The 19,115-nt window shown below is 35.1% G+C and overlaps 5 protein-coding genes across 7 annotated transcripts; 3 read left to right on the top strand and 2 right to left on the bottom strand.

The window, feature by feature from the left end:
• Positions 1 to 432: 432 nt before the first annotated feature.
• Positions 433 to 5,816, top strand: Xmas (RRM_XMAS2 and SAC3_GANP domain-containing protein xmas). 2 transcript variants are annotated; one of them, XM_078192825.1, is made up of 4 exons: positions 433 to 600; positions 682 to 4,528; positions 4,595 to 4,876; positions 4,947 to 5,816. In XM_078192825.1, the coding sequence occupies exons 1-4, from the start codon at positions 552 to 554 to the stop codon at positions 5,521 to 5,523; spliced, it is 4,755 nt and encodes a 1,584-aa protein (XP_078048951.1). In that variant the 5' UTR covers positions 433 to 551; the 3' UTR covers positions 5,524 to 5,816. The 2 variants fall into 2 exon arrangements, with proteins under 2 accessions (XP_078048951.1, XP_078048950.1); XM_078192824.1 differs by having other exon boundaries at positions 433 to 4,528.
• Positions 5,817 to 6,064: 248 nt separating this feature from the next.
• Fzy (cell division cycle 20 protein fzy) lies at positions 6,065 to 8,753 on the top strand. Its single transcript, XM_078192087.1, has 7 exons — positions 6,065 to 6,487; positions 6,577 to 6,713; positions 6,797 to 6,885; positions 6,971 to 7,262; positions 7,342 to 7,639; positions 7,736 to 8,052; positions 8,128 to 8,753. The coding sequence occupies exons 1-7, from the start codon at positions 6,375 to 6,377 to the stop codon at positions 8,454 to 8,456; spliced, it is 1,575 nt and encodes a 524-aa protein (XP_078048213.1). The 5' UTR covers positions 6,065 to 6,374; the 3' UTR covers positions 8,457 to 8,753.
• A 254-nt stretch (positions 8,754 to 9,007) lies between these two features.
• Positions 9,008 to 12,913, top strand: In (inturned planar cell polarity protein). The gene is made up of 11 exons (XM_078192725.1): positions 9,008 to 9,294; positions 9,386 to 9,689; positions 9,767 to 10,039; positions 10,107 to 10,178; positions 10,238 to 10,494; positions 10,577 to 10,666; positions 10,735 to 11,077; positions 11,151 to 11,488; positions 11,562 to 11,890; positions 11,960 to 12,126; positions 12,203 to 12,913. Exons 1-11 carry the CDS (start codon positions 9,137 to 9,139, stop codon positions 12,686 to 12,688), a joined length of 2,817 nt encoding a protein of 938 aa, XP_078048851.1. The 5' UTR covers positions 9,008 to 9,136; the 3' UTR covers positions 12,689 to 12,913.
• A 55-nt stretch (positions 12,914 to 12,968) lies between these two features.
• Positions 12,969 to 14,172, bottom strand: Rpl18a (ribosomal protein L18A). The gene is made up of 3 exons (XM_078192726.1): positions 14,086 to 14,172; positions 13,466 to 13,645; positions 12,969 to 13,385 (listed from the first exon to the last, which is right to left on the bottom strand). Exons 1-3 carry the CDS (start codon positions 14,101 to 14,103, stop codon positions 13,050 to 13,052), a joined length of 534 nt encoding a protein of 177 aa, XP_078048852.1. The 5' UTR covers positions 14,104 to 14,172; the 3' UTR covers positions 12,969 to 13,049.
• Positions 14,173 to 14,350: 178 nt separating this feature from the next.
• LOC144476415 (uncharacterized) lies at positions 14,351 to 18,789 on the bottom strand. 2 transcript variants are annotated; one of them, XM_078193314.1, is made up of 8 exons: positions 18,165 to 18,789; positions 17,850 to 17,961; positions 15,823 to 17,679; positions 15,728 to 15,742; positions 15,274 to 15,634; positions 14,911 to 15,200; positions 14,723 to 14,834; positions 14,351 to 14,626 (listed from the first exon to the last, which is right to left on the bottom strand). In XM_078193314.1, the coding sequence occupies exons 1-8, from the start codon at positions 18,175 to 18,177 to the stop codon at positions 14,504 to 14,506; spliced, it is 2,883 nt and encodes a 960-aa protein (XP_078049440.1). In that variant the 5' UTR covers positions 18,178 to 18,789; the 3' UTR covers positions 14,351 to 14,503. The 2 variants fall into 2 exon arrangements, with proteins under 2 accessions (XP_078049440.1, XP_078049442.1); XM_078193316.1 differs by lacking the exon at positions 15,728 to 15,742 and having other exon boundaries at positions 18,165 to 18,785.
• Positions 18,790 to 19,115: the final 326 nt, after the last annotated feature.

The following is a 19,115-nucleotide window of genomic DNA, read 5'->3' as shown; positions in this document are numbered from 1 at the left end:
AATTTAAATGGAGTTTATTTGAATTGCGTTCTAAAATAATTATCGGTACATAGCATGGATGTGATTGGATCTGATGTAGGTACACGGTAGATATATACCACTAAATGACAATCTTATAATATGGCGGGTTTTGAAGCGTCAATTTGAATAAACCCAATTTCATCTACGGAACGAAGATTTTCAAAATAAATATCGGCAACAAGGATTGTTAAAACTGAATCAAATAAATTCTATAAAACTTATTAATACGGAAAAATTACAAACGATTGCTTTTTTTTCAAACTGATTACGTACCATAGATGATCAAGATACAAGGTGGAGTTACACAGATCGTATATATTTATGACTTTTGGATCACCTGAAAGAAATGTATAACTGGTTTTACCATCTATGCATATACTATGTGATGGAGTGGGAAATATACAAACCTGAAAAAACCTAACCATCCACATGTTTGAAACAGCTACGAGATAAAAGGATAAAAGTAGGTGTCATCTGCCCAAATGACGTTTTAATTAATGCTTAAGGAAAGTTACAATAAACAGTGATAAATGATGGAACGCGGAGAAAATACGCAAGACAACGTAATGTCAACAGAAGGTACATCTCCAAAAGCATTTGTATTCTCCGCACCTAATGTACTTGGTCCTCCTAATACTATTAATTCTGAGGTAAATCCAGAAGCATTGGATACGTCGGTTATCAGGAACAATGTTTTTACTTTTGCTACACCGACGTCAGTATCGCAGCCGAATCTTCGAAGTAGGCCCATTCATCAATCGAGAACACCTGAGAAACAATATAAACCAAAAATATCGAGGCATACTTTCAAACCTGCAGTTAATGTTTTTGCTCAAGCTCTTAAAGATACTACAATGTTCGAGCAGTTAAAGAAAAATTCTAGATCGCAGTCTGCTAAAATTAATCCAGAAAATTCAATAACATGCACCAATGTACCTCAGTCTCTACTTACAAAGGTTACAGTAAAAGAATACTTTATGATGTTTGGGAATCTTTTAAGAGTTACTATTCGTCCCAAGAAACAAATAATTACTGTTACCTATGCTACTAAAGAAGAAGCAACTTTAGCATACGAGCAAAGCGGTGAGTATTATGGAGAAAAATTTAATGTGGAATGGACCAAATTGACTTCATTACCGAAATCCCCAACAAAACGAAAAGACTTACAGAAGAATATTGTAACGAATTTCTTAAACGACGATGACCTCCAAATGGAACTAGATGCTATGAAGAATCTAGCATACAATGTACACGATAGGGATAATATTGATTATTCTAATTACATATTGCTTAAGAAAAAAGAAACACAGAAGACCAAGGGTAAATTAAAAACAACTGCCAGGGCCAATGAGAAAGCAGCTACTAAATCTGAGAAACATAAAATAGACAGTCAAATATCGGATCTGTTACCCAATGCTAGTATTGAAGAACTACGAAAGATAATTCGTCAACCAACACATAATTCAGAAGACAAATACAAAGTCCTAGAAGCAAGAGATCGTTTGATGAGAATGAAACAAACTAAATCACACACACTGGCTGCTGCTCAAGCAATGGTTGGAGTATGCCCGGATATGTGTCCTGAAAAAGAGCGTCTTATGCGAGAATCGAAAAGACAATTAGCATTCTATGAGCAACTTGAAGGTAACGAGTACAAAATTAATCATGCAATCGCTGTAAAACAATATTCTAGGTCTTCGGCAGATCAAGAGGAACCGATGCCGCACGATTTAAGACCCGTGAAGTCTCTAAAAATGACTATGAGTTACTTGCTTCACGAGATAGCGAATCTTTGCGATGAAGAAGGCACAAATTTGGGAGAATGGTATCATTTCTTGTGGGATAGAACAAGGGGAATTCGTAAAGACATAACACAGCAAGAATTATGTTGCCTGGACAGCGTCGAATTGGTCGAACAATGCGCTAGATTTCATATTGTCTGTTCTGAAAGACTTTGCGCCGAAGAACCATCGATCTTTGACAAAAAGATCAACTCGGACAATCTAACAAAATGTTTACAAACATTGAAGTACATGTATCATGATCTAAGAGTAAAAGGAATAAATTGTCAGAATGAGCCAGAATTTCGGGCGTACATCATTCTACTGAATTTAAACAACAGCAATTTTATGTGGGACCTGCAAAGACTGCCAAAGAGTGTGCAAAGGTCTCCAGAAGTTCAATTTGCACAGGAGGTGTATTCGGCTTTGGAATCGAATAATTATTACAAATTCTTTAAGCTTGTTTGTAAAACCACTTATTTAAATGCTTGCATCCTGCTTAGGTATTTCAATCAAGTAAGATTGAGGGCATTATCAGTGATGGTTAAAGCTTATTGCAGAACTGCGTCAACAGCATATCCATTATACGAATTAATAGACATTTTAGGTTTCGAAGATGAACCAGAGGCTGTTTACTTCTGTGAACAAGTAGGATTAAATGTTGCAAAGGATGAATATCATGTATTATTAAATCGACAAAACTTTTCTATGCCTGTATTAAATATGAAACAGAATAGAGCTTGTAATGTAATAGAATCTAAGAGAGTCGTGAAGCAGTTATCTATTGGAGAATGTATAGCAGGCGGAAAGATGCCAGAGAAAAACTACAAATATCATAAGCCGCACAATAGCTTTGATGCCCATGGTTACTTACGGTTAGACTCTGTCAATGCAGAGGATCAAAGTAAAAACGACGTTAGTACTCCAAAAGATCCGTACGAGTACACGGATGATGATACAATGGAGATTAAAAAATCTATCCTGGTTCCAGAAAAAAATGAAAATGAACCCGAGAGTACAGGCTACAGTGCTGAATACGGAAATATATTTACTACGACCAATGCAACCAATAATTTCAATGCAAATATTATTCAACCTCAGAAGATTAATAAAAACATATTCTCGATCTCAAAGTCTCGAGTTCCAGCCACGGAAGCTCAAGAGATACAGAAGAGTACAAACATATTTGGTTTGCTACCAAACCGAGACAATGCTGTATCAAAAGCAAATAAAACCAATGAATCGTCTATTTTTGGTAATGCATTCAACGCTACAACGACGATTGCAAAATCTTCTAATGTATTCTCAAAATCTTTGGAACCACCACCATATAGCAGTAGTGCTGTAACATTCACAATAACCACGAACCAATATGTATTTTCGGATACCACACAGGAGAATGTATTCATGAAAGATGTAACGTCTTCCTCGATATTTTCGAATACATTTTCTAATTTGCAGGCTGCGCCAACATCATCAAGCGCCACAATAGATGAAAGTAATAATAAATTAAAAGAATCTTCGAACTTCTTTACACGTCCGAATCAATTGGAAGAAATTGCGAAAATTGAAAATACCAAAGTAGCAGATAACGTTTCTGTAAAGAGGATGCAGCAAATTGATGTACTAGCAGAGAAAGCTTTAAGCGAACTCCAGTCCGAAATTATTCAAAGTGCTTGTATTACTATTGTAGGCGAAGAATTTGATAAAATGAATATTTGCAATAAGTTAAGCGACGACATCAAGGATGAAATCCTAACCGAAATTACTCACGAAATATGCGACAGTGTTCTACAAGAAGAAATTATTAATTCGAAAAAGTTGCATGCATTGTCGACGAAAATGAAGGAAAGGACAGTCACTAAATATTTCAATAAATGGAAGTTCAACACTTTGAAAAGAAGACAACAACGAGAACAACGAAAATCGTTGGATAATACACCAGTATGGTTGCAAAAGTATTCCAGTGAAGAATGCGCAAAATTATTGTATTCGAAAAACCAGGATTTAGTTATTGAAAATATGTGTAGAAAGTTAGAAGAGCCAAAAATTACTAAATCTTATGTTGATTCTTTGTACAAAATCGAAGTTATAATCTTTATGGGAATTCAGGAAAACTTGAAGGCTTTGGGCATGAATATGCTTTCAAATCATTATTGGAAGTTAATCATTTCTTGGCCGGACTTGCTTAACAAACCTGTTCTGTGGTATCATAAAAAAATAATGAATCAATATCTCTGTCCAGATGATTATACCGCGAATCCGATTATGAAGATATATCAAGCAAGTCCACTTAAAACTTTGCATATCTGTATTCGAAATTTTGAAGGTCTGATCAGCGATCACAATTTAATTGGTTCGGATGCTCTCCTCTTCATAGCAAATGCCTCCGAGAATGCAAACGTTATAGTAAAACGTTTAACAAGGACTATATTATCAAGGGACAGACTTATGCCTATTCCTTTAGTAGTCCTCATGTTTGTTGACGAAAATTTTGATACACAATATACGGAAGTTGTTACTACCTTAGAAAAACTATTAGATGCTGGGTATTTATCAATTTACACTATTATGTATGAAAAGAGTTTGACCGAAGAAACAATTTTGAATATAACACAGACTGCAATGTTCTGGTTGTCCATAAATAACTCTCCTAAAAATCCTTTAGAGATGGATTACTTGGAAAATATTTGTCATATTTGTTTAACGGACGAATTATGGCTGAGGTAATTAAAAAATTGTTTCTTTAACCATTGAAATTTATTATCATTTCTCAGACTATATTTTTACAGAATACAAGATGACTCTTCCTACAATGAGAAATTATTACACGCACTGAAGGAGCCTAAATTCATCATTGATCTACACAATGAAGCAGTCACTCATCTAATGGATATAATATTAGATCCGGAATCATTTATGTATACAAAATTTGCTCCGGAATTTGACAAATTTATTAAAAACGAGCATATGATGCCATGTAGTTACGAATACTTCGACGACTCCTGGAAAAAGGAGGATTATAAAGTAAGGATAGAAGAAATGTTGGATTCTTTTAAATTGCCTCAGTGGAAGTAAGTTGTAGTAATTCTTTTTTCTATTGGCGTATCAATGAATTTAATAAAACTGACTTATCTATTTTAGATACAGTTGGCCATTAGATGATAACAACACGTTTCATCAGAATGTAATGAGTTATTATCAAGAAGTGTTCAATGTTAATAGCAATGAAATATCGTGTAATTTATTCAACAATTTATTCTTCATATCTGGTATGCTGACTGTGTCAAACTTTATCGATATTTTGTTACATATTATCAAGAGAAAGGTGAATCTTATCGACAAAGATTTGAAAGTGGTCTATAACAAGAATCACATAAAATATTTCCAAACTTTACCATGGTGGTTTAAATCGAATACGTTGAATAAATACAAAGTTACAACGCGAGAATTGAACATGCAAAAAAGTGAAATGAAAAATAAAAGAAAAAGTGATTTCAGCGAACCAATTACAAAAAAACAAAGAGTATATAGGGATGAGAACAGTGATGTCGAACTCGATCCATTGGCAGAATTTTGTGAATATACTCGGAGTCAGGTAATGGAGGTGTTTGGCATTTCGAGAAAGATAGAAGAACGTTTACAAGCTCAACAACAACAAAATAATTTATTTGAAGAAAGGCTAAAGAATGCATTGTGTAGCGAAATGGAAACGACTTAGTAATAAGTAAATGTGATGTATTTTTTGGCCTTTGATATATATTTGTGCCGTGATGACTACTGTACTTTACAGTATTTCTTATAAAGTGTTATAATATGAGTATAAGTAATAGGTAAATATGATTTAAAGATACGAAAAGTTTAAGTTATAAAACTACTACGCAAACTGTACAAAATATAATTTTAAATACGATATTTATTATAAGTTTTACATAAATTTTGATTGTTTATGTAACTGTTTGAAAATACAAAGACATCAAACACATTAAATATTTCTATCTTGGTTTTTCATTGTAAATAACATTCTGACCTGTATCGCATTTTGTTATATGACTCGTAAAACATCAAAGTAAAAATATGTACATACGTAAATTATGTGTGCATACATACGGATGAGCACGCGCGCGCGCTAGTGTGTGTGTGTGTGTGTGTTGTGTAATTTAAAATTCATAGAAATTTCATTGTAAGTTTGAGAACTCGCCTTTATTCGTACAACGACCTCTGGAGAGACATTAGTAAATTACAATGTAATGCTTCTGAATTTCAACGGACTTTTTAAATGTCGATTCGATGATTCCAGTCGAGTGTTGCGTCTGTTCAAACAGTATCGAGAAAGAATTTTGCTATTTCGATTGAAGTATAATATTATTGAAGTTTATTATATATTAATGATAAGCCTTGATTTTTAAAAATTAATGTACCTTTTAAACAAATTAAAATATTAATACATGAATTGTTCCGAGTAAAAATTTTTCGCTTCATTTCTATTCACGATCTCGTGCTATTGTTCGCTTGTACTTTTCGGTGTAAACCACTATTTAATTTAGCTTTCAAATACCATTCATCACGATAATGTCGCATTTGAAATACATGAAAGAGATAAATAGTTTGACTCGAATGGACGAAAATATTAAAGGACCACTTCCTCGCTGGCAGAAAAAATGTTTAGAAACATCGAGTTCAAGGTATTTATAAATAATTCAATTAATATTATATCAACCATCGTTACAATCTTCATATATGTTTATGTTGTATTATGTCTTTATTTATACAGTGTCAATCTCAGTGTCAATTCCTCCCGGAAACTTACAAACGGATCATTTATGAATAATGCCACTGGAAAAACACCAACAAAAAAGAATGATAATCGGACTAAGAAAACTCCTTCTAAAGGTTCCAAAAAATCACCAAGTATGATATATTTTCTATATTTTATGTATTATTACCATAAATAATCACTTTTATGTGAAAAAGAATGAAAATTATTTCATTAGATAGATGTACACCTGCTAAAACACCCAGTGGTGGTGATAGATTTATTCCTTCAAGATCAACCACCAATTTTGATCTAGGGCATTATAAGGTTTGTGTTCTTTAGCGTATCGTTTATTTTAGTAATTATTAAAATTTTTGTACAAACATAAAACCAGAAAAATTATAAATTTTAGATTCAACAACAAGTGGCTGCAGAAAGAGACGAGGACAAACAGGACAATTTAAGTCCTTCCAAGAGAGAAATGCAACGTCTTATGAGTGAAAATATACATGGCGGCGATATTAATAATATGAGAGTTTTGTCTTATCAAAACAAAGCTCCTGCTCCACCGGAAGGATATCAGAATCCGCTACGGGTTGTATATAGTCAGAGTAAGACACCGGCTAGCGTTAAAGCATCTACTAGATACATTCCACAAACTCCTGATAGAATATTAGATGCACCAGAAATTGTTGACGACTATTGTACGTGCTTTTTTATGTTCCTCTGTTTTAGAATTAATTTTTAACATAGGTATTAGCAGTTACTTTACTTGTGTTTTAGATTTGAACCTGATCGATTGGTCGGAAAGTAATATTTTAGCTGTAGCATTAGGTGCTAATGTATATTTATGGAATGCTGCAACTGGAACTATAGAACAATTATTTGAATTAGAAGGCAATGATTATATCTGTTCTGTCGCATGGATTCAAGAAGGGCCCTATTTAGCTGTAGGTACAACAGCAGGAAATACAGACTTGTGGGATTGCAGTCAAACAAAAAGAGTACGCGTAATGAATGGTCATGCAGCTAGAGTAGGGTCTCTTTCATGGAATTCACATATTTTGACGAGTGGATGCAGGTAACAGTCATCTTACACTACAGTTATGTTATATATAGATATAATAATATGATCCTCTTTTTATTTAATTATGGTTGCTTGTATTCTGATTTTTAGAACAGGACAAATAGTCCACCACGATGTTAGACAAAGGGACCATTTAATATCGACTATAAATGCTCATGCTCAGGAAGTGTGCGGTTTGAAATGGTCACCTGATGGTAAGTATTTAGCAAGCGGCGGTAACGATAACATGCTTCAATTATGGCCGTCAATTGCTGGACAAAATCATACGCATACGCAACCCCTTTATTCATTGAATCAACACCAAGCAGCTGTAAAAGCGCTAGCATGGTGTCCATGGCAAAATAATATTCTTGCAAGTGGAGGTGGTACAGCCGATAGAACAATTCGATTCTGGAATTGTAATACAGGTAATAACAATGAAATAACATTTCTATAATAAAATTTTTGTGACTCGATTTAAACATGTATCATTTTTCTACCAGGCGCATGCTTGAATACAGTAGACACTAAATCGCAAGTGTGTTCTTTGCTGTGGTCGACAACGTACAAAGAGATAGTTTCCGGTCATGGATATGCTCAAAATCAATTAATCATTTGGAAGTATCCAGGGATGACGAAGGTCGCAGAGCTTACAGGACATTCTAGTCGTGTTTTGCATTTGGCTATGTCTCCCGATGGTACCACGATTCTCAGTGCAGGAGCTGATGAAACGTTAAGACTATGGAAATGTTTCCAAGCAGATCCGCATAAAAAGAAAGAGCCTAGTGAAATGAAATCCGTTCCTTCTAGACTTAAGCAATCCATCCGATAACAATATTATGCTAATAGAATAAATAAAGTTTTGTATTTATTTTTTGAACGTGTTGAAACATGGTCAATCACTTACATTTCAATAATAAGTGTTCATAATGAGATTTCTTTTCATGCTCTTTTGCCAAGCGTACTTCAAATAAAGATATGCTTGGTGTCTAAAACTATTGAATTTCTTTTTTTATTCATAAACTCAATTTATAAACTTAAATGAAATATTTGGCGAAGACGGTTGTACGTCTGAATTAAACGATTCAGGAGCTTCTCTAGTGGAAATTATTTTTTTATTGTATTTTAATATTACTGTATCTTATAAAGTTATGTATTTTAATTAAAATAAGATCGTGTTCGTCATTTAAATAAATACCCATATTTTAGAGTATTCTATACCTTAATTTATTTACATACATTTACTTCGATAAGCGTGATAACATATATAATATACGTACGACAAGGTGAAAGATACAATTTCAACCCCCACTCTCCATATCCTTCCTACTGAAGCACCCGTGTCTTCAGGTGCATAACAATTCATTAACCCAACCTGTCTTTAACAGGTTTGAACGACATATACATATCTCGAATATGTGCAACAAATGTAAAATCAATTTGAAAATCGTTTAGATGTACTTTAATAAGTGTATCGTATTATAAAATATTGAAAATCATATAATACACAGTATGGATGATACAAACATTAAAAACATATCCACAAAGTCACAATGTAAATATAATGATGAAATTTGTAACGCAGAGGGTACAATAGATGATAATGAACATGACTGGTGGGCAAGTGATAGTGGATCCTGTACTGGTTCATATTATTCAGACACAGATAGGTACAGAAAAACTGTTCATTCAGAAATTTTATATCAGTCAATGATACAATATTTATTTTATGGTAAGATTTTAATGTGTTTCTCATTACAGTTCTGCTGCAGAATGGGAAGCAGAAATCAGCTCTACTGGAGAATTATTTTACATAGAATCTGCTGCAGAAAGTGTAGCTGATGGTCAATCTTTATATAATGAATCAGAACATGATTCTCAATCGGAGCTAACAAGACGTCGTAGTACAAGAGCTGGAAAACTTATGAGACTCATAAGACGTAAAGAAAGCAAGAGATGGAGTACAAGAAATAAGAAAAATTATTCTAGTGCTACATCCAATAACATAATAAGTTCTGGGAAAGAAGGAAGCACAACGAAGGAAGTTACATTCAGGGATTTTCAAGTGAATGTGCTTTTATCGTTGTATAATTATTATTTGAAACAGTGTTCCTTTTACATGAAAGCATTCAAATATTTTAGGCTGGAGAAATTCGAGAAGTAATACTTTGGGTTGATCCAGATAGAAGACATAAATTAGGACGACGTGCAACATTATGTGAGGCATACTTTGGAATTACTCCGGGTGTATTCTCAGACAAAACAAGAGTTATGGTGGCTGGATTTATACCAGATGGGGAAGCAATGAAAAATAAGAATATTAAAATTGGTGATTGGTTGAGAAGCATAAATTCGACTAATGTCACATATCAAAATTTGGATCACATATTATCTGAAGTAACTGTTGCCACAAATGTAAGAATGTAGATTATAACAATAAGAAATAAGGATGTATGTGCTACAACTTTTGTTTTTTGTTCAGATAACGTTAGAATTACAAAGAGTTGCAGGCATTGATGTAACGGAAAAATTGCCTGAATCAAACAATCCTAAGGTAATTATAATTTTATTTAATGTGTATATGTAAGATAATTCATTATTTTGTATTGTAAGCAATCCCTATTGGTACAAAGACTAATGAACAAAGAAGAAAGTAAAGACTTGATGCAATCTATAATAAACTATCCACTTGGCATCTTGTATCTACAAACCACAGAAATTTCTGAAATGGGACCGGAATTGCAAGGTGTTCTTTATACATTTCCCCGATCGGATAATAAAAGTGCTCAATCTATTTTATGCACAACCAGAGGTGCTTTTATCACTCTCAATCATTTGTTACCCGGGATAACAGGATTACAGCCTACCAGGTATTAATTCATTAATCATACAAATAGTTGACAAAGTTTTATTAATATGACTAAAATCTCTTTTATAATATAATTTTTGTAGTACTACTATACAGATAGCCAACAAAGAAGTTCACGTTGTATATGTACCCCGAAATGAAGAATTATTTTTAATGGCGCTACCAAAAAAATGGTAAATTGTTAAATGTTATTTATTACGTAGTACTAAATTATTCACTTTCTGAGATTTTATATTTGTAGTTGCAGTCTTGAGGAAGCTGTAAATTTATCACTGGATATAGTTAGAACCTTAGAATTCGTACATCAATCGTTAACAAACTGCTTTACGCCTATTGAAAATCATTCATCTTTAGATCATTTTTTTACTTTGTTCCTCGAACAATTATTAGATTTAAAAAATTACGCAAATAACGTAGGATTGCCCGATTGCGTTATGAAAATTCACAATGACATTGAAAATATGGAAAGTTACAAATTTAGGAGCTCCTTCTCGGTAGCAAATTCCATTGAGTTATCAAGAGATGCACAGATTCAAATTGACGCTGCTTTAAGTGAAATGGAAGCTATGGATTATAGGGATTGGGTATGTACGCGTTAGCAAATAAAAATAGCAAACAAATAATATAGATAATAATATAGATAATATCTTCTCTCAGAACGAAGATCCCATGGACTGCCAAAGGCTATATACGATTTTAGGCAGTTGTATATATCATAAAGAATACCTTCTTGGTTCTCATTTAATGCATAGCGATTTAATCGAAGTTGACTCTTACCTTCGGCACAATTGTCTCTTAAATTTAGTAACAAACGAACCTGTAAATAATCTCGTTATTTGGAAAAAAGTTTATCCTTCATCGTGCAATTGTAGAAGTTTGGATAACGGTAGAAACGTTCAACCACTTGTTCCTAATGGAAAGTGGTTTTTGCTCGTTGTCGGATATGGGTACGACTTATTAGCAGTTCTCTTGGAATCTGGTGGATGCACAGCCAAGTAATGATGTTACTATTTAACTAAAATTTCTTATTTCGATCTTATCGAATTATCTGTAGTTCTATAAATTTAGATGTACCGAAACCAATGGTCCGGATGTATTTTATGTGGAAGAAGCACAAGAAACTTTAAAACATATACAAAAGATAGGAGTGACAACATTGGCAGCCAAATGGATCGCGTCTAACGCGAGACCAGAAGTAATACTTAACGAGGACCATGTGCCTACAAAATCATCATCAAGCATCGCAGAAAACTTTTTAGGTCTTATAAAGTCAACGGACGTGCAAAGTTCACCTGCAAAATCGCCTCTCGCTTTAGCTACTAATAAAAAAGCCCAAGAGATACCGTCCATTTTGAAAAAACGCAGCACGGAGGAAAGTCCAATGGTGTTGGGATCTGGTACATGTGAATCGTTAATTACGAAACTATATTTCATTACTAACAATAATGTTCTAAAATTCGTTGCAGTATATTCTTTGCATACTTCGGAGGATTCGTTGAGTCAAGGAACAGGCGGCGTCAGTGAAATTAGCGACGAAGCTGTGCCTATATTAGGAAGACGAGCAACAAGGGAAAAAATTTCGAGCGGATCAAAGTATTCTGATGACAGTGATTCCGATATTGATATATATAAAGTAAATAGGGCATTGATTATTGTAAATGATGTTTACTACACGGAAATAATATCTTATATAAAATATATTATTACAGAACGACTGTCGGATGTTAAGTATGGATATATCTAATATACGAGAAAATCTACTAAATCAGGCTGAATACTTGACATCAAAAATATTAACAACAGGTGATAAGAATTACCTCTATCACTATGTGCATTTGGATATGGCTGAGGGTATTCTGTTGTCATCGAAACCCTTAGAAAGTTCGGGAAAAGAACATAAGATTGTAGTTAACTTTAATAGATGTGTTCACATCATACATAGACTTCTGCATAATACGGTGAGGTTTAAGAAAATGTTGAACTCAGATATGGATAAAACTGTGATTAATAAGAGCTTAATCGCCGTCAAAGAACATGGCGTATTATTTGAGTGGGATAATATTACTTACTGGGTTGTCGGGCGGCTATATACAACTCCTCATCCTAAAGAATTATACGTGTGCTACCAAGATTCTGCACCACAAAATTTAATCGAAATAGCATTCAAATTACATTCATTGCACACATTAAACTAAAATTTGTTATTGTCTTCACGAAACGAATGACCCATAAAATAAATACTCAATTTATATACTTTTTTTAAGTATTCTCTTGTTTTTTATATGTACAATATAATACAATGTAATTACACAAATACTTCGATACTATATAAAAATTGTATCATTTTAATTTTAAATAAATTTTTACATAAATTTCTAATTTATTTTGTATCATCAAAAATTTTTCGAGATTGCAGAGTGACATATCGTTATCGATATAGTTAGGTGTTGTAGGCTGAGTAATAAAAAAAGCAAGTTATTAGATCAAACGTCCTTTTATTTCCTTTAGGGTAACATACATTTAATGTTTGTGTGTAAAACACTCGGTTGAATATATTTAAAGGAAGTAGGTACGCGGTTTCCTAACACTGAAAAGTGGCATACGATTCTTGTGTTGAATACGTTTAGGTAATGGAAATTTGATTTTGGAGTCGTGGAATTGTTTAACTTGTGGTCTCCTGCAGTTGGCTGCCTTTACCACTTCTACTTTAATAATTTGGATAGAGTGTGCACGAGCACGATGACGGGCACCCATATCTCTATAACATTGTGTTACTGCTCCACTGACAGAAAGATCTCTGTATTCTCTGTACATATTATGAGTTCCAGATCTTGAATCGTATCTCAGCCAAATTCCAAAGTTCTTAATTTTAATAGGCGTCTTCTCTGAAATCTAATCATTAAATCAGCAACATTTGTAATTTCACGATCAATTAATAATTGTTGTAAACGACATTTAAATTGTTTATTTACCTGTTTAAGAGATACAATTTCTCCAGTAGACTTTTTGAATTTTTTGAGCTGACGCAGGAAATACCAAAATCTGGATTTCGCGACAATAGCATCAGGCGCAAATATTCTCATTTTATAGAGAGGTGTGGTTTTCTCCTTTTCGGTCGGCAATTTACGACCGATTACTTCAAACTCCTTCAACTATGAAAACAAAAACAATGATTGTTTGATGTAACAAATTGGTTTAATAACTTGTTTAATACCTGTCGTATTGAAATTATCAACTATAATCACGTGTGTTTGCAAGCAACTAATTTTGACGTACAGGAAATCGCTAGTACTCTTCATGATAACAAAATATACTGCTTTTCTACGTGGAATACAAAAGTAATCTATTTAGTCTACTGACACCGTCTACTGATTCACTCAGTCTATTATCTACTAGCATCTAAATTGAATTCGAACATGTGTCGGTGTCGGTGATCATAGAATCATAGGTTAGGTGAATGTAAAACGCAATTTAACTTGGTTTCATTTGTTTTTGTTAAATTTTTACCACGTGCCAGATTAAAATGCTAAGAATCATATTTCTGCTGAAAATATTAATGTTTTTCCTAGTTGAATTTATAATATTTACTCACTTCTCCCTTGGCTTTCATTATGCCGTGCGTACTGTATCACGATAAACCGGAAAAAGAGGGCACTCCGTTCGTGCTACATAGTCGGTCGGAATCGGAAATGTAGCCATTCATTTCTTTAATCTTTGCATACAATATTATACATATAGATATATGCACATGCATATGATTTTATATCTAAAAAAGATAACTAAAATTAACGGAAAAGAAAATATGGAAAAATGGGAAAAAAGGATCGTGTATAAAAAAAATATTCAAAATATTGGCTAGAATTGTTGTTCAACTTTTATTGAGCATAATTACAGTTACAATTGCATTCACTTTTATAATCTAGTCAGACAGTGTAAGTTTCTGTATGCGATTATACAGATGCAGTAAATTACATATAATACTCATCATATAGAAATCGACATGTGTTCTATTACAAGGACATTTTGCGTCCTTCGATGGAAATATCCACGGCTCTTCTTGACCCTTTCATTCTTTTAGTATCTATATAGTTTTTCATATGTCTCTCGAATCTGTTCATTTGTTTCTTGGAGCTCTGTTAAACATTACAATAATGGTTGCAAGTTACATCAAGTTTCATCTGTTTCTGTACGCATTGCAAGTAAACAGTGAGTGAAACAAGTATACCTACCCTACTAATGTCGACATCCGATTTCCAGTCAGGCCTTACAACGTAATCTTTATTTGAAGGTCTAGGAACTCTGGCTCTTCCAACCCAACCAGGATCGCCAGGTCTTAGAGGTCTAAAGGCAAAAAACTTCGTCAATATTCAAACAATCTAGAATAAACAGATACTGCAAAGATCTACGTAATCCATACTTGGCGTCTCCTTTCAGTGCTTTATTTATATCTTGTGATTTTTGAGAAGAACCACCGTCTTCAGTTTTCCTCCTTTTCTGTGGTGTTTGTTCCAAATCTCTTTGCATTCTTTCTTCTTTTGATAACGCTTTGAAGTCAGCCGACAGATTAAATATGGGGCGTGCCCATTCGTTAATTAATTTGCCGGCGCGTTCTTTGTTCTCTTTTGTTTCTTTCGGATGCTTATATAAATACATCACAGCTTTACCGATACCAGATTGTTTCAAGGAAGACTGATCTATTCGTGGAAACTGAAACATCAATTCATGTAGATACACAGAAATTGTACTATAGGTTACACAACCGAGGAACTTCTAAATTTACCTCCCATAAAAGTTTTAAAAGACTGTCTCGAATTTTTAAAGAAGGCAGAGATCGGTCAGGCATCGGTGCCAACCAATCAGTCAATACGGTTAATACATTATGTTCTAAAAACGCCAACTGTAGATCGTGTTTCTTAAGCTGCGACAATACTTTTGGTAGCATCGCTATTTTATTAGTAGCGGGTTTATTTTGTTGATTCAATTTCCTATCCTCTTCCGATGCGATCCTCATATCGGACAACAGTTGCGCTATAATATCGTCGTTATCATTAATTATATCAATGTCTTTCCTCTTGCGTCTTCGTGATTGTTCTTCCTTTTTACGAGCTAACATACGGTCGAAATCAGACAAAGCATCATCCCTGAAAAATAAAGCATATAAATTGTTGCTTCTCATTGATTCTGATCAGCATGTAGAATTCCACTGCTTCGATATCCCTTAAACTATTACTTACAAATATCTGCTACTCCTGATAAGCGTATACGAAAAATGATGCAAATTACAACATAGACTTTTAATATAATAACTGAAAGTATTTCGACAACTTACATTCCACCATCCGCGATAACACCATCATCCGAGTCCTCATTTTCTGGCTCCACAATGGTTGTGTTAGCATCAAGCTGTTTGCCCTCAGCTTGCTCCCCTTCCTCATCCTGCTCTTCATCGTCCTTCTTCTTCTCAGCTGCCTCATCGTTGCCCTCGTTTTCAGAATCAGACAAACCGTGCTTCGATTTTTTGGTTGCCTTAACTCCGGTATCTTCTTCTTCAGAGTCAGAAAGGACTCTGTTCCTCTTTTTAACAGCACCCTGTGAATCCTCGCTGCGGCTTCTCGATCTCCTGGACTTTGACAACGAACGAGATCTTGATCTTGATCTTGATCGAGACGAGTGTCTAGATCCTGCTGCCGATCCTGATTTTGATCTCGAACGTGACCTTGATCGCGATCGTGATTTGGACCTTGATCTCGACTTTGATCGCGAACCAGAACGCGATCTTGAACCGGATTTCGATTTTGAACGCGATCTCGATTTCGATCGGGACCTCGATTTAGACTTTGATCTTGATCTCGATTTCGATCGCGATCCTGAACGCGATCTGGACCGTGACGCCTTTGAACTTGAACGAGATCTAGATCTAGACTTTGATGATCTCGAGCTGGACCTCGATCGCGAACGGGAACTCTTCCTCGAAGCAGGAGACTGTGATCCTTTGCGCGATCGTGACACTGATCTCGACTTGGATCTTGACTTGGACCTTGACTTGGATCTTGACTTGGATCTTGACTTGGATCTTGACTTGCATCTTGAAATTGACTTCTTAGAGCCAGATCTAGACCGTGATCGAGACCGCGATCTTGATCCTTGCCTTGACCCTGACGGTGTTCTCGACTTTGATTGAACTTTCGGTGAAGGTGATCTAGACATAGATCCTGCACGAGATGCTACAGCCGGTATCTTGGAGCTTGAGCCGGATCTGGATCTTGATCTTGATTTACGTGTTCCATCCACCGAGACGGGAGATTTTGAATGGGAACTTTTTGGAGAACTAGGTCCTTTGCCCGAGTTATCCACCGACGGAGACGGAGATCGTGAACGAGATTGAGAAGCTTTAACGCGAGAAGATGGAGATTGAGATCGCGATGGGGATCGCGAGCCTTTCTTTTCGACAGATGCAGATCGGGACCTGCTGTGCGATTTTCGGTGAGGGCTCTCAGAACGGGAGCGTGATCTAGCTGCAGAAGATGCTCGTGATCCAGATGGAGATCGAGATCTTACAGTCTGCTTTGGCGAACCAGAAGCTGAACGGGAACGGGATCGGGAACGCGATTTGGAGTGAACAGATCGAGAAGGAGATCTAGACGGTGGGTTACTTCGTTTGGCTGAAATCGATCTAGATCTCGACCGGGATCTGGACTTGGATCTTGATTTTGATCTCGACGGGGACCTGGATCTGGATCGAGAATTTTGCCGGGAAACTGCGTTGGAACTTTTCCTAGATTCCGCCACCGATGAACTCCTCGATCTCGACCTCGATCTCGATCTCGATTTAGCTGAACGTGGCGATTGTGATCCATTTTGTACAATCTTTTCATCTTGCTCCGGTGAAGGCGATTTCGAAGTGCTTCTTCTGCCGGCAGATTTTGAACTAGATCTGGAAGATCTCTGATTATTAGAGATTGCAGGCGAAAATGATCCATTCCGTGAAGGCGATTTTGAAGTGCTTCTTCTGCCGGCAGATTTTGAACTAGATCTGGAAGATCTCTGATTATTAGAGAATCCAGGCGAAAATGATCCATTCCGTGAAGGTGACCGCGAGGGTGATCTCGAGTACGACTTTCTCGAATTGGCATTGGAATGCGCCGAAGCTGGCGACCGTGGCTGTACAGGTGAAGATTGATTCGATCTAGAGAAAATAACGAATTAAGATTATATTAAAGATAAAATGATTTGTGTCTTGGTAACTCGAATCTCTCTTAATCGAACAGCTACTAGATCAAATTTCTACAACTCAAAGATTCTGACTCCCTTTCTGAGATTTCAGTTATCAAGGATCCACAATACTATTTAAGCAACCTGGGAGAATGGCTAGTGGAGTTTGACTTAGATCTACTTCTGCTGGATCGTCGAGAGTCTATAGAACGACTACTGGACTTTTCATGCTCTTCCTCCGACTCGCTTCTATCTTCTGAAAATGAAGTAATAATGTGTTAAAATTATGCAACAGTTTTGCAAAATTTTTCACTTACGTGTATCTTATGAATGTCAAAATTAATGCCAAGAATTGGATACTTTGTACATTCATATAGATAGATATGTCAGTACATACGTATTATTATGAAATCGATACCGATGATTTTTGTTAATTAGTTTGAAAGGGGAATGATTTACCTTCAGGATCCATTGTATTTACATACAAATATACACCTTGTCACTATGTATTACGAATCAATTATTTCCCTAAATTAACGAAGCTACTAAATCTTTCCGAAAGGCCCGCTAAATTTTTAAGTAACCTCTTATCTTAAACGACAGCTTGGGCTCAACAAACATGCTCAAAGAAATATATTTACGTTAACACAACACGAGAAACGGAAATAAAATTCACGAGGGACACGCGTGATTGGCCATTTCAGTTTTGGCCAACAATTTTGTCAAGTTAAACGTTTAGAATCAGCCAATTGCTATACATAGTTATTCATTAAATTTTACGATCGCGAACATATATCCGACAAATTGTCTTACAAAAACTGAAATAATACAATTATTCTTGCAACGTTGAACGGTCGAACCGAACAATAACAGAAACTGACGTCCTGGAAATGTGTATCATTAATAGAGGGACGCGCGTTATTTGTGCAGAGAATAGTTGGAGAAGCTCATAAAATTTGTAGAAAATTTGGAAAACAAACATCGGCTTTACTTTCTAGTTAGCAGATATTGTTCTATGATCGATTTGATGAAGAGCATTCTTATAGAAGCGAAACATCCACGGAAATCTAAAATTTTCTATATATAGAAATTTCTAAATATAGGTTGCAAACGTTTCCACGAGATGACGCCCTTAATTTCAATTTTTTACATTTATTTACCATTTCCCTTTCGAATCATAAAATTGGGTCTAGAACGAACGAATATTATCCAAGTAAGTAATGAACAAACGTAAATAAAATTAAGAAGACTTTGGAGACAAGCGATAAAATCAACAATAATACATAACAATTTAAAGTTGGCGCATTAGTTATCTGCACGGAGAGACGTAAAATGTCGTGAAAATGAAAGTACGCGTGCGCAGTGAATCCGGCGCTATGTTCGTAACGGAGCAATTTACAGGCACGTGTG

The sequence above is a fragment of the Augochlora pura genome, chromosome 10, assembly GCF_028453695.1.
Source record: "Augochlora pura isolate Apur16 chromosome 10, APUR_v2.2.1, whole genome shotgun sequence".
Lineage (NCBI taxonomy): Eukaryota > Metazoa > Arthropoda > Insecta > Hymenoptera > Halictidae > Augochlora > Augochlora pura.
This window is presented reverse-complemented; position numbering and strand designations above follow the sequence as displayed.

Bases quoted from the DNA above. Each gene is read 5' to 3' on its own strand.
- Fzy (XM_078192087.1), top strand. From the start codon at position 6,375: ATGTCGCATTTGAAATACATGAAAGAGATAAATAGTTTGACTCGAATG. The intron at 6,488-6,576 runs GTATTTATAAAT...TTATTTATACAG, and splicing joins TTAGAAACATCGAGTTCAAG to TGTCAATCTCAGTGTCAATT. The intron at 8,053-8,127 runs GTAATAACAATG...TTTTTCTACCAG, and splicing joins ATTCTGGAATTGTAATACAG to GCGCATGCTTGAATACAGTA.
- In (XM_078192725.1), top strand. From the start codon at position 9,137: ATGGATGATACAAACATTAAAAACATATCCACAAAGTCACAATGTAAA. The intron at 9,295-9,385 runs GTACAGAAAAAC...TTCTCATTACAG, and splicing joins TATTATTCAGACACAGATAG to TTCTGCTGCAGAATGGGAAG. The intron at 9,690-9,766 runs GTGAATGTGCTT...CAAATATTTTAG, and splicing joins TTACATTCAGGGATTTTCAA to GCTGGAGAAATTCGAGAAGT.
- Rpl18a (XM_078192726.1), bottom strand. The intron at 13,386-13,465 runs GTAAATAAACAA...TTTAATGATTAG, and splicing joins AAATTGTATCTCTTAAACAG to ATTTCAGAGAAGACGCCTAT.
- LOC144476415 (XM_078193314.1), bottom strand. The intron at 17,680-17,849 runs GTTGCTTAAATA...TATTTTCTCTAG, and splicing joins TCCACTAGCCATTCTCCCAG to ATCGAATCAATCTTCACCTG. The intron at 14,835-14,910 runs GTATGGATTACG...TTTTGCCTTTAG, and splicing joins GCACTGAAAGGAGACGCCAA to ACCTCTAAGACCTGGCGATC.
- Xmas (XM_078192824.1), top strand. From the start codon at position 552: ATGATGGAACGCGGAGAAAATACGCAAGACAACGTAATGTCAACAGAA. The intron at 4,529-4,594 runs GTAATTAAAAAA...ATATTTTTACAG, and splicing joins ACGGACGAATTATGGCTGAG to AATACAAGATGACTCTTCCT. The intron at 4,877-4,946 runs GTAAGTTGTAGT...TATCTATTTTAG, and splicing joins TTTAAATTGCCTCAGTGGAA to ATACAGTTGGCCATTAGATG.